This window comes from Pavona decussata, unplaced genomic scaffold (assembly GCF_977016875.1).
Source record: "Pavona decussata unplaced genomic scaffold, jaPavDecu1.1 SCAFFOLD_59, whole genome shotgun sequence".
NCBI classification, from domain to species: Eukaryota; Metazoa; Cnidaria; class Anthozoa; order Scleractinia; family Agariciidae; genus Pavona; species Pavona decussata.
Window position 1 is genome coordinate 450,001 of NW_028145481.1, and position 13,046 is coordinate 463,046.

The 13,046-nt window shown below is 37.3% G+C and overlaps 2 protein-coding genes across 3 annotated transcripts in view; both read right to left on the reverse strand.

Annotated features, from left to right (window-relative positions):
- LOC146479285 (sperm-specific sodium:proton exchanger-like) overlaps positions 1 to 7,824 on the reverse strand; it is a 19,503-nt gene extending 11,679 nt beyond the window's left edge. Inside the window, exons 1-9 of the mRNA XM_085110915.1 lie at positions 7,478 to 7,824; positions 7,278 to 7,386; positions 5,811 to 6,097; positions 5,038 to 5,148; positions 4,135 to 4,405; positions 3,662 to 3,805; positions 2,530 to 2,689; positions 914 to 1,180; positions 315 to 550 (exon numbers count right to left, since the gene is read on the reverse strand). Coding sequence (XP_084967041.1) covers positions 315 to 550; positions 914 to 1,180; positions 2,530 to 2,689; positions 3,662 to 3,805; positions 4,135 to 4,405; positions 5,038 to 5,148; positions 5,811 to 6,097; positions 7,278 to 7,386; positions 7,478 to 7,565 — 1,673 coding nt within the window. The 5' untranslated portion in view covers positions 7,566 to 7,824. The remainder of the gene's footprint in view (positions 1 to 314; positions 551 to 913; positions 1,181 to 2,529; positions 2,690 to 3,661; positions 3,806 to 4,134; positions 4,406 to 5,037; positions 5,149 to 5,810; positions 6,098 to 7,277; positions 7,387 to 7,477) is intronic.
- A 2,278-nt stretch (positions 7,825 to 10,102) lies between these two features.
- On the reverse strand, positions 10,103 to 12,547 carry LOC146479287 (uncharacterized). 2 transcript variants are annotated; one of them, XM_085110827.1, is made up of 3 exons: positions 12,386 to 12,547; positions 11,443 to 11,527; positions 10,103 to 10,839 (listed from the first exon to the last, which is right to left on the reverse strand). In XM_085110827.1, exons 1-3 carry the CDS (start codon positions 12,530 to 12,532, stop codon positions 10,739 to 10,741), a joined length of 333 nt encoding a protein of 110 aa, XP_084966953.1. In that variant the 5' UTR covers positions 12,533 to 12,547; the 3' UTR covers positions 10,103 to 10,738. The 2 variants fall into 2 exon arrangements, with proteins under 2 accessions (XP_084966953.1, XP_084966952.1); XM_085110826.1 differs by having other exon boundaries at positions 11,440 to 11,527.
- Between the last annotated feature and the right edge of the window lie 499 nt (positions 12,548 to 13,046).

Below are 13,046 nucleotides of genomic sequence, written 5' to 3' on the forward strand. Positions count from 1 at the left end.
TTCACTTGTATCAGCATGATCTCATTATGACAGCTAAATAGCTTAAGAAAGGGGATGTTATGATAAGTTGGTTGTCCTGTGCAAGGTATTGTAATGTGATCTTAAGGATCACGTGTAGAGTAAAAGTACTGTAATAAAGCTCTTGAAGTTGAAGCTTGTGGATGTGTATTTTCTTGTACTCATAACACGAACATTGTGCTCGAAAAATTGTTGTCGGAATAGGTTTTGGTTTACAGGTAGAAAGCCCCCTTTTAATATGGTTGTGGGGAGGTGGGGGGATTATATCTGGCGTCTTACGGTAGTTCACTTTGTACCTGTCTTCATCGTCCATGGCAGTATCAGCCAGATTGGTCAAGGCCTGCACTGCTTCACGAGATAGCATACCGTGCTCAAACTGCTTCCAATAACTGACTTTCAGTGCTTTCAGCAAACGCACCCTGCCATCGTCTGCCATCTCGGCAAACTCTTTGGGGGATGGCTCATTAGGGACGCTGGTTTCACAGTTAGGACACGTGCTGAGACGAACTAACAGTGGGGTTTCCTCAGCGTGCTACGAACAGCAATACAAACGGTAGTTATATAAGCTGCTGTAAAAACGCTAATGACACAGTTTTCTATTAAAATTATTATGGAAGCTCTGAGGTTTATTCTTGACTCGGACACTGTGTTGTTTTTCTCCGTCTTACGTGCACATAATTGGAGCTACACGCAGTATCGTATGTACACCCCACTACACTGAGTAAATGTTGCTTGCAATGTTACGAGTAACATTCCCAAAGTTAGAATGATAGGGTAATATTTGGGATGACTGACACGATGGTTGCGTGTGATGTTGTACGCAATGTTACTTCCTGTGTCCCCCAGAAGAAATAAGCGTTACTAAATTTTCCCTTGTCACTTGCCAAATTCTTACCTCGCCGGCTTCTACTTCCATGTAGGGATTGTGCACATCGCAATCTCGTTCGGCCATATCCCAGTCAGCATCAGCCAAGAAGCGGTCTGCTTTCAGCATGGTTAACGTGCGTTGATTACTTTCTTTTACCTGTCTCACGGCATTGGCCATGGCGATTTTTTTGGAGTCTGATATATCACTCATTCCAAGCTTCTCCAACAACTTTTTCATGGTTGTGGCATTGACAAGAAGAGTGAACATCACAATGCCAGCCGTGTGTGCTAATACCTGTGACGCGAATTAGACCGCATGACGGAACAAGCTACATTCAACTGCATTATTGTGAAACCCAGTGTTTATTGAATGAGTGAATAATCATCGCAGTTCTATGCGCAACTTAAAGCAATTGCCTGGGGGAAAAAAGTGCAAGCTACCAGCTGGCTCTATAGTTCAGTTGGTAGAGCACTACACCGGGATCGCAGAGGTAATGGGTTTGAATCCCTTTTAAGGCTGATTTTTTATTTCAGGCTTTCTTTCGCAACTGCTTATGTTGCGCATATAACTGTGATGATCATTCACTTATTCATTCTTTCATCCACAGATCAAATGTATGAATTTCATATACTCACTTTAACTAGTATTTATTGTTAAGAACTGGCTAAGCTAACAAACATATAGTTGCAAGAAACATCGACTAAACTGGGAAACACATGTTTTGCAAGCAAAACTGATTTGCTTCCGGAAGGCAACCCGTAATTTTGAGTCGGCTCAATCAATAATCTTGTTCGCGAGAAACAAGATTCACTATGGCAATCATGTTAGTTTTTTGTGTGGCTCATTGGGAAACCTTTCCTTCCGCAATCTATGTTTGCGTTCACTATTCACAGCTCGCCAGTGCCCCTAACCCTTCAATTTATTTTCTTTTGGTAGATTTCCATATCTGTGAAGAACTCATTTTCGAAAATTTTTTTTAGAAACATTGAATCCTTTTTTTTTAAGAGCGCTAAAAGTTACTGGAATTTTTAAATTTTTGCGCGCTTTAAGCCCCACTGGACAAATTTTTGTCTCGTGGGCTCATTAGGAACGAGCCAATGAGAAGCGTCCGATATTTGACACTTTCTTAGCTGTGACGTAAGAAAAGGACACCAGAACTTCAGAAGGAATTTTATGCATGCTGATTCCTTTCTCTACATTTCGAGAGTTGTTGCATCCTAAAACCACACATTTTTCAACCATTTTCTGTTTACAATTGAAGTATTACCGTGAATCTTCGGATATTTTTGCACGATGTCCTTTTCTTGCGTCACGCTCCACATTTGGCCGAGTGGGGGACTAATGCGAACGATAGGTGAAAATATTGACAGGACTGCCTTCACTTCTAGCGCTCGTAAAAAAAAAGGATTCAATATTTCTAAAAATTTTTTTCGAAAATGAGTTCTTGAAAGATATGGAAATCTACCAAAAGAAAACAAATTGAAGGGTTAGGGGCACTTTAAAGGGAATTTGTCGAGTTGACTCCTAACCTGGCCGTACTTCAGTTTTTCAATTCATTCCTAGCTTGCATTGTAAGGCGAGGGGTGAACAAAGGATTTGCCTTTCACATCCAAAAGCACAATTTCAATTCCATTTTTTGTTACCTTTCCTCCAATCAGAGGGTGATCAATATACACTTGTAGCGCTAGAGCCAGGCCCACGGCTCCTCTCAGTCCACCCCAAGCCGCTACCACAGCACTCTGCCATGAAAGGCCGTATCCAATGCGCATAAGAATGGGGCTGAACGTCATCATAACTAAACCCCTGGAAAATGAGAAAGAAACTATCATTAAACAACAACAAGCTTTACTTGCATGACTATGACAAATACAATATTGCAAAAGCTATCCATAACTAATTATTGATTTGTTAACTAATTCTTAAGGTAACTTAAAATAAAATAAAGTAACTGAAGTCTTTGCGTATTTTAAACTTTTTACAGTAGAAGTAATCATTCCGGAGAGAAGCTTATCTCTCAATTCAAAGCACGAGGAAACAAATGAAGTTAATTGAGTCATAGTTAGTTGAGTTCATTATATGCGATGTAGTAAAGTTTCTTTTGCAAATAGTCGTGGAAATGGAAGGCTAGGTTCTATTTTAGTAAAGAACATATCTCTTAAAGAAGAGTAGCTTGGGCAATCTAATAAAACGTGAATTTCATCTTCAATGGTTTCACAGTTGCAAACATTACACGCCCTTTCATTACGGGGGATGTTGTCGTATCTTCCTGTTTCAGTCAAAAGCTTGTGGCTGCTTATTCTTAGTTTCACTAATGCTTTCCTAGAAGCGTTTTTCCTTGTGAGACCCAGGCGGGTAAGGAGAGGGGCCATACGTTTTTTTGATTGTGTAATAAAAGTTGAGTTTCTGTGAGTACAGTGTTGAAGGGTTTGGTGCCAATAAGAGATCTGATTTCTTTTTCATAAGATCTATATATTGTTGATGTTATTTTCGTTCACTAAACAACTTGAAAGGATCTGTTTCAATGATAACCATGAGGGTGTTGATTTTCATCGATAACTAGATAAAATACCTCACGAATCTGGTGTCAATACATGAACGGTTCTGAAAAGTTAGACATGTTTGTGGCGGTCAGTAGAAATCTTGCATCTTGTACACTCATGCATTTGCACATGTAACACAGAACTTTTTTTCTTGCTATCATTAAATAATTTGTTTAGGAAAAGGAAAAAGGATAATTTGTTTAGAAAAAGACGCAATTGGCGTTTTTAAACAAACCTTATCACGGTAATGCCAAAGTAGTCCACCACCATAAGAAATAAATCATACTCGTTTAAACTGTTGAGAGCCTTTTCCATGATGACAACACCAACCATGATGAAAATCAGCGTGTTGGCAAGATACGCCAGCATCTCCCAAAACCTACAATTTAATAGTACTTTTTAGTTAAACATCATGATAGAGATAAAATTAATGATGCCAAAGAAAAAGACGTGAAAACGGGTTTTCAGTTTATTAAGAAAACGGAAAAAACAGTGTTTGGAGCTCTGATTTGTTAGTTAAAGTTAATGGAAGAATTCGTATCAACAAGCATTAAAAACATGGGTAGTGTTTTAGGTAATTACTAATACAAGTCCTTAACGTTAATTGGGACCTTTTTCTCCGCTGAGACAACTTTGTTTGCGGTGTCAAATTTGTCCCCCTTTGTAATATAAAGTATCGTAAATTAAGATGAGCTACTGAAAATTTACCGGTGTAAGAAAACTTCCACCTCTGGACTGATGCTCGTTTTCAATGCGTTAATTTGTATCCCCAACATAACCACAGCAATCACGCCAGATATCCCTAGCACTTCCTCTCCAATGTAGAAAGTCAAATAGGTACTTGCCAAAGTAATGGTGATTTCTACCAGGGCATCGTTAAACACATGCTGCAGCCAAAACACGGTAACTCTTCCAGCCACCAGACCAAAGAAGAATCCTCCAAGAGCTACACGAGGAAAGTACAGTCCGATTTCTGTGGCTAAAAGTGAAATACAAAAGAAAGATGGGAAAAAAATAGGTTTCTGAATGTCAATGACTGAAACTAGTCGGTTCGAACTTCTAAACGCTCAATTGGATTTCTAAAACTTCCGTATCATTAAACTTTTTTCAAAGATGGTAATGAACAGTTTTTATTTATATTTAGTCGTGGCGGGAAAGTATCTTTGTCCTCCGGCTCATTTATATAACAGCAATTATATACTAAGTATTTCTCTATCACACCACAGTGTTTGGCAAGGTTGGAAGTTGCATTCGGGTTTAAAATTATTTTTAAATTGTTGTCAGCTAATATAGCACTATCACATGTAAAAGAGCCTAACGGTATGCTTTTTTCTCTAATAGTACAGTGCAGGGCAGGGCTTCCAAAATGACAGTTAAATTGGTGCACAGACTAAAATATCACAGAAGGATGAAACTGTATTCGGGTTATACCGGCCATTTATAAATTTGTTACACTGTTTTTTTATTATATATCTTAGAATTCTAGTTAGTGTTTTAAGAACTTGAATTATGTAAAGCATCGATGTTTTTTTTAGTAGAATTGGCGCTATATAAATGAAGATGATGATGATGATGACTATTATCGTTGTTGTTGTTGTTGTTATTTCTTACCAGTCATTGAAGAAAACGCAAGGTTAAAAAATATCTTGTAGAGCACGATCGCCATACCATCGTTCAATAACGATTCACCTTCTATGATGGTAGACAACTGTTTGCTTGTTCCTGAGAAGGAAAATTTTTATTATTTGAGTGTGGGCCTCAAAATTTTTAAAATAACTTTACTCAAACGGGCATAACGCAGTAATTCATTCATTCATTCATTCATTCATTCATTCATTCATTCATTCATTCATTCATTCATTCATTCATTCATTCATTCATTCATTCATTCATTCATTCATTCATTCATTCATTCATTCAATCATTCATTCATTCATTCATTCATTCATTCATTCATTCATTCATTCATTCATTCATTCATTCATTCATTCATTCATCCATTCGTTCGTTCGTTCGTTCGTTAATTCATTCATTCATTCATTCATTCATTCATTCATTCAATCAATCAATCAATCAATCAATCAATCAATCAATCAATCAAACAATCAATCAATTAATCAATCATTCATTCATTCATTCTTTCTTTTTTTCTTTCTTCTTTTTTCTTCGTTCGTTTGTTCATTTATTCATTTTCTTTCTTTTAAAGCAATTCATTACTCAATATATTTCTTTCCTTCTTTCTCTTTTTAGTCGGCGTTTCCCATTCATACATATCTTTTTTAAAAAAGAGATGCAATCAAATACTATCAACTGCACAATCAGATTCTGTCCACTATACCAAATACTCAATCTTGACCTCGAAATAAGAAAATCATTAGACTTACCCAAGTCATGTAGCAAAGCTACGACTGCAACAGGATCTGTAGCGCTAACAATTGAACCAAACAGTAAGGCCTCAAACCAGGTCCAGTGATAATCAACAAACACCATCTTAGCCATAACTCCTGTGAGAGCTGTAGCTACAGCCAAACCAAACACTGCAAGCAGGACAACCTGCCAGAACATCTTGTAAAATATATGAACATCCATGGCAAAGGCTGATTCAAACAGGAGAACTGGTAAAAACGTGGTGAGTATAAGATGTGGGTTCTGGCTTGACATGGCCGTGTACCTTTCAAGAAAGAAAAGGATCAAAAACGACGTTCTTTGATCAGAGACAGCAAAGTAAAAAAAAGGTCCAAAACAATTTGAATAGAGCTACAGAGCATTTTTCATTTAGCCCTTGTAGAACATGATACGTTACTATCTAAACTAGATGATACCTATGGCTGTTCTACGTTTACCATGGTTTGGTTTTACTATTTCTTATTGGGGCGTTCTCAGAAAACTCATTTTAGAGGTACTTTATCAGAGGCACTTCCAGTCTCTGTAGGTGTGTCACAGAGAAATATCCTAGAGCCACTATTCTTTATTGTTCATATCAATGGCTTAGTGAGTTATCATTAGCGTTTTTTGCTGATCAGTGATACTGCTATTCTTGTTCGAGGGCCTTTTGTCACTTGACTGTATCTACTTGGGCTGATAACAACTAAATGTCACTCAACATAACCAAACTAAATCTTTACCGTTACGACTTTGCAGAAACGCCGTGCATTAATTAGCTCGGCACTCAATGTCCAAATTTATGGTAGATCTATTGAGCGAGTAGACTATTGCTATGCCAAAATGCTGTGCGTCATGATAGACAATAGCCTGTCCTGGGAGCATCAAATTGACACAATGTGCTCCATCATTAGCATTGAGTAGGCTTTCTCTCCTCCGTTGTATCAAACCTTATCTTGATTTTATTTTGCTTTACGACATAAAGCAGAATTAAGCAACTCTGGGAAACGCACACTGGCCGATAGCACTGCTAAACTTCTCACTGATCTCAGTTCTGAACTGAAACAGTTTTCTACTCCTTCGTCTCCACTAACACCTAAATCCCTTAATTTTACCCTCTCTTCTCTTAAGTCTAAACTAGTAAATCTGTTTCGTTCATGCCTATCCTGAGGGCCGTATTAATTTAGAAAACTATCATAGGTTTTTACGCCACCCTCTTTAAATGATATTGTATTGTATTGTGTTGAATAAAAGATGTCAAGCTCATTCCTTCCACGAATTTCATAGCCACATGATGTGAGCTTAAAGCAATTTCTTTCTTTCTTTTTTTTTTTATCCGCCTTGCACAGTTTCAGCCGGTTCGGCAAACAAAATTTCGATCCAAATAATTAGAAGTCCTTTGGGAACGATTTAATGGGGATAGTAAAGCTGGATACTAATAAAAGCTTATATATAGCGAAGAATCTTACTTTTGTACTCCTTCGACCGTGCCTGATATCGCCCCAAAACCGAGTCCAAGGACAATTAAAACGACAGTATATGGAATGGGCCATCCTTTCATCAATTGCCGAACAATAGCTGAAGAAGAAAACCAGAAAAACGATCAATTTCCTAAACAAACTATTTCAACAGCGTCTAACAGTCGGGATAAATATAACTTGGATCTTACCTCCAATAGTACATGACGTGAAAATAAATAGAATGGCATACGGATTGCTGTCATGAATCTCATGTTTTTCATGTGGATTTGGGGACATATTTCCTCAAAATATTTTATACGCCATTCCACGGTAAGCTTGTCTTCAAAACGCAGTTGTCAGCCATCAACTTCAAACAATTTCCAGTTCGTGTAGTGGCGCTACAACAAAGCCACATCGCATTTTCAAAGAAAACCACAATCCATCAGTTGAATGCTCTTGATTTGGTTACCATTTTGAAAGAGAAAGATCAAATAAATGGCCGAAATAATTATTGTTGCATTCCGTTTCAAACGAAAACGAAAATGAAGAAGCTGACGAAATCCGCGAAGCCGGCGAGACGCGTCAAATTTTGGCGGGCATTTTCGAAGCCCCGCTGACCGGCTGATCTGTGTCCCAGCTTTGTCCTTGCCCCTGGGGCCCGTTTCTCGAAAGTCCCGGTAACTTATCGGGCCCGGTAAGTTGCCCGGTAAGCCCCCGATAAGTTTACGGGTGTTTCTCGAAACTCCCGTTATTTACGATCCCGGTAAGTTGCCCGGTAAGTTGCCCGGTAATTTACGGGAGGTCATGACCTCCCGTAAAGTGCCCGTAAAGTTTACGGGAAGCAATATTTTGTTGCAAGAAAACAAGATGGCCGCCGGAGGCGGTCATTTTTGTCCCGGTTTGTCGGTCGCGTACTTACCAAGAGCGATTGATTTTAGACAAAATAGAAGAAAGAGAAATAATAGAAAGATACTGGTTATCCAGGGAAGTAATAAATTCGCTTGTTGACGAGTTTACTGGAGGAAACCTTTCGAGAGATACCGTACAGTACGAGAAGCTGTCCGCTGTCCGCGAAAACACAGGTAAATATTTTGCAATTTTAGAACTAGAACAAACTCCTAATCCAGTTGGTTTCAGTCGGTAAAAACCAGAGCTACAGTAATTTGCTCAGTGTGTTTCGAATTTCGGTTATCCCGGGAGGACTTGCAATTTTGCCCCGTAAAGCATATACTTGCCCGTGCGTGGCCCTTAGATGGTTTTTGTTTGAGATCTAAGCTGGCTTTTTTTACGTAGAAACTGCTTCCGATCGTCCGAAAAAGTACAGTATGAGAATTACCGAATTAGCTGCATTTACTACGAAAATGACGGGGGGGGGGGGGGGAGGGGGAATAACTAACGTGTTTGAAATGGAAAGATGAATGTAACAAAAAGGAAATCCGGCTGAATTGAAACTAAACCCACTCAGTACTCAAGTCATTGATGGTTGTAAATAAACACTTCATAAATTTGGGGAAAAAAACGAAAGTGATGGAGGTGTCATTTTCAACTACAAATACAGGAATTTGTGTTACTGACCTAGTGTAACATAGGAGTTCACAGGACAAACAAGCAAACAAAAAAATAAAATAACTGGGGGCAAGGGTAGGGTAGGGTAGGGGGAGGGGGAGTAAATAAAAAACGTATGAAAATATTCTTTGGGCCATGGAAAGCAGACGTACAACTGAACTGCCCAAATAATGTATTGAATGAATGAATGAGCAGCCACAACTGCAACTGAACAGGCAGACATAAGCATGCCAAACCAAGCAAGTGCCAGCATGGTACAGACAAGAACAGCTGCACGAGAGATTTTCGGACATGACGCCCACTCTTAGACATAACCAAAAAGGACAGCTGAACATGCACTTAAATAATTTTGTGAACAATAACTTGAATAATGTTTTTAAATTGCTATTGAATAATTATTTTTCAAGATAATTTTTATTGAAAATTCTTTTTCATCCACAGGGGTTCAACTGACAGAAGAGGGCTAACTGAGAACATCAGGAGCAAGGGAACAACTGATGAAAGAAGACTGAGTGTGAACAACTTAATTGAATTTTAATGAAAATTTTAATTAAGAAAAATGTACATACATGAGTAATTGGGAGAATTAAATGAGCTTGAAAACTGCACTGGCAGTAAATCCTTTACATGTGATAATTAAACTCAATTTTACTAAATGTTTACATAAGGTTAGACATACTTAAAAATATGGGAACTGCTAATTCTTTTAAAGTATTTCAATACTTTCTTTTCCTTGTAATATAGGACTTCATGAAAGTGAAACTGGCTATTCTTGTTAGTGAAACAACATGAGAATGTAAAAAGTTAAGTAGCCACCTTGAAATGACCTGGCATACAACATTTTTGGCATACGTACAGTCTGGTTCTTGTGTCAGAAAATTATATGGTTCCATGCTCACTTTGTAATTTGAGGGCTCAAATCTGCCAAACAATTAGCTTCTGACTTGAACCATTAACCAAAACATAATTTAAGTCCCATTATTATTCCCACCCCAAGGGAGGGTACTCAGTTATATTTGTTGCTGATGTATGAAAGCTTTTGTGGGTTTGAAGTTAGGGATTTTCAGTTGGACTTTTGGGTGGCTTAGGTTTAATTTTTTTGGCAGATTTATTTGGTTAGAAAACATTTCGGTGGGGAATTTTTTGGTGTTGATAAATATGAAGCAATTATTGTATCAATTTTAAATAGAAGAAAGACCTTCACAGTTATTTATGGAACTTTGTTCTATTTAATCTTTCATCTGCAGTTCAAAAATATGTTTCATACATTCACAGGGATGTATCTTTTTTATTTACCAGTTCAAATGACAAGCAGAAAAAAAGAAATTACAAAAAAATCTGATAGCCTGCATGAATAATTATTGAGATGACTTGTGAAAAGTTTGATGTAAAAGATATCCAGCAAGAATATTACCTGTTAACCTGGCTATCAGATTCCAGTGGGATAGTATACATTAGTATTGTTGAAATTAAAGTTATATTTTGGAGTTATATGGCCCCAATATTCAACACTGTTCAAAGTCACAGGTCTAATGAACATGCGCTTTAATTACCTGTTCTAATGCAGATATAGATGTCTATAATGTTCAAAGCTACAAGCAATAATAATTATTTATTGCAAAAAGGTTGATACACTCTCATCATTTTTCCTATTTCCTGCAAATAATGCACTCTAAAAGGGCAATGAACAATGTAATACTCTGTTAGCCCCCTCCCCCCCCCCCCCGTTCCCCAAGTTTTCAGTGTTGAGGCTTGCTGGGTTGAATGTCACTGCGCATTTCATTCAACATAGAGATTCGAGAAACAGGCAATACAATGGTGAGTGTCTAAAATGTACCCATTAATGGACAGTGTATCAATAATATTACTCTTTTCAATAATTTTTTTTTCTGTAGAGCTGGTCCTTAGAGGTACGCCAAGAGTTCTCCTCCTCCTCTCTTTTGTTCTTTGAAATGATTCATTTCTAATTCCACCTTTTGCATCTTCATTTTATAGTATGCAGTCACTGTTTCAAAGTACAAAAGGAAAAATAATTGTTTTGCCTAGAATTCAATAAATTATACTTTCTAATCTCCACATGTTCAGCACATGTTCGGAGCTATTAAAAAGATGCATGTGGTCGGCTGCTAAGAACCTTATCAATGATAACGATGATGATGATGATATATCCTGACCAATATCTTAATAGCTATGTATAAGTAGCACTTTCGGAAAGGTTCCAAAATGCTATAGGGTTCCTTAGTTCTGCCAACTCAATGTCATTAACTCACTAAATGTTTTTTGGCCTATATTGATTCCTGAAAAACTTGCAGCTAAAATTTATTACTGTTACTATTTTTATTTAGCATCTACTAGGGTATAAACTAATTACTTAAAATATATTGGAGACACTCAGTGGATAGGCTACATTGTATAACTTAATTCTGGAACATAAAATTGAGATCTGCAACCTATTATATAATTAGTCACTTGAATACAGCATTAGCTTTTGTTCATTTTTTATTAATAGACACTAATAATTAAAAATGAATATTCACACAGAATGTACTGGTGATTCGATTATTTTGAAAATATCAATTATTATTGTATGGTTCGAATATATTACTACCAGCTGAGCTTGAGCAAGTGTCTAAATTGGTGGCCTTTTCCTTGTTTGCCCCAGTTGGTGTTGTGCCTGTCCATTTTTTTTTATCCTAAAAGGTTAAATCATCAATAAATTATTAGTATTATTAGAAGTGTTGTTGTCCTAAACATCATTTCAGTGATCATCACCAAAAGTCATGACTGTAATCCAATACAGTACGTTAATCTTGGCTGACCAGAAGTATGGCAAAATAGTCATAAACTGACCACAATTATGCTCCCACTGATATTAATTGCTACCACTAGCATCCTCCCTTTCCCCTCTCCAAGATAATACATGACTGGTTTTGGAATGAGTTTGATTTTTGAACAAAAAATCACAAATATTTGTATTTTCAAGTGAGCAATTTGGCAGCCAAGTGTTATTCAGGTGCAAATATATTTATTATTACCAGTAAATTGTAACAGCAGCAGTGCAGTGTTACCAGCTGCCAGACTGACTTCCTGTATCAAGTTATAATAAGATAACAACTTTATCATACTTGTAACATTATTATGATCAAAGTTGAATATTAATACCATTAATCTGAATCCAGACATGACAGCCACTCATTGGTTTCACAGTAGGGTTCAGGCACAGGAACAGAGACTACTTTTTTTAGCGATTGAGCAACTGAGCATGTATTAGTCATATAAAGACTATAGCAATCCAATAAAATTCCGCTACGTAGAGTAAAATCATTAAGTGTTGCTTCATACCTAGTATCTGTAATTTAGAAATTGGAATTGGCTCACCATTATCATTCAGACATGGTTTATTTCTAAGAGTGTAATTAGAATTAGTCATTTCCGGTTTGATGTATGTGTAGGATTTCAATAAACTGACTAACCAAGAACCAAAAATACAATATTTGATTTATAAACAATAAAAGGGATAGCTATGGTTATCTGAACGTACATAAGCTTACCTTTAACACCACCAAATGTTTGTTGCACAACCACGAACTGACCATCAAAGAGAAAAGCAGATCGGAATCCAGCAGATCAATACACCTTCCTTCCTCCCACACTGGCGCGTTCTCAAATAATGTAAACATGGCATCTCCAATTCGCATATCAATGTGAAGTATCATCATACAAAAAATACTGCACAGACGATAGATACACGTACGATGGCGAAAAGCGAAACTGTCGAATCGAGCTACCAAAGGCAACCGATCATATCTTGCAAATTACATGATAATGCAAAATAATGATCTCTCTTGGTTGCTCTCCTTTGACAAAACGACTAACTGAAAGTTAAACTTAGCACGTATTGCACTGTCCTTCAATAATCGATTTTACAATAACTGTCCAAATTCTCGCGCGCTGATTGGCTCGTAGCTATTGTCTATAAGAGTACAGACAATAAAAATGACGTCAGATGTAACGCGCGCGCTTTCTCAACGAAAAAATAGCCAATTCCGCTGGTACTTTTTCCATGTTATTGTAAAAAAAAAATCGACGGCAGTTTTCTATGGTCTATACTCTTATAGACCATAAAATGACGCCATAAAATGTCCAAAACTTGGCAGTGAAACCACTCGCCTGCGGCTCGTGGTTCCACTTGAGTTTTGAACATTTTTGACG

What these genes read in the sequence shown, in the direction of transcription:
- LOC146479287 (XM_085110826.1), bottom strand. Translation starts at nt 12,532, where the DNA reads ATGCGAATTGGAGATGCCATGTTTACATTATTTGAGAACGCGCCAGTG. An exon ending in AACATTTGGTGGTGTTAAAG is followed by an intron (nt 11,528 to 12,385) that starts GTAAGCTTATGT and finishes TTAACCTTTTAG; the next exon opens with GATAAAAAAAAATGGACAGG. An exon ending in TTGCTCAAGCTCAGCTGGTA is followed by an intron (nt 10,840 to 11,439) that starts GTAATATATTCG and finishes ACTTTGAAACAG; the next exon opens with TGACTGCATACTATAAAATG.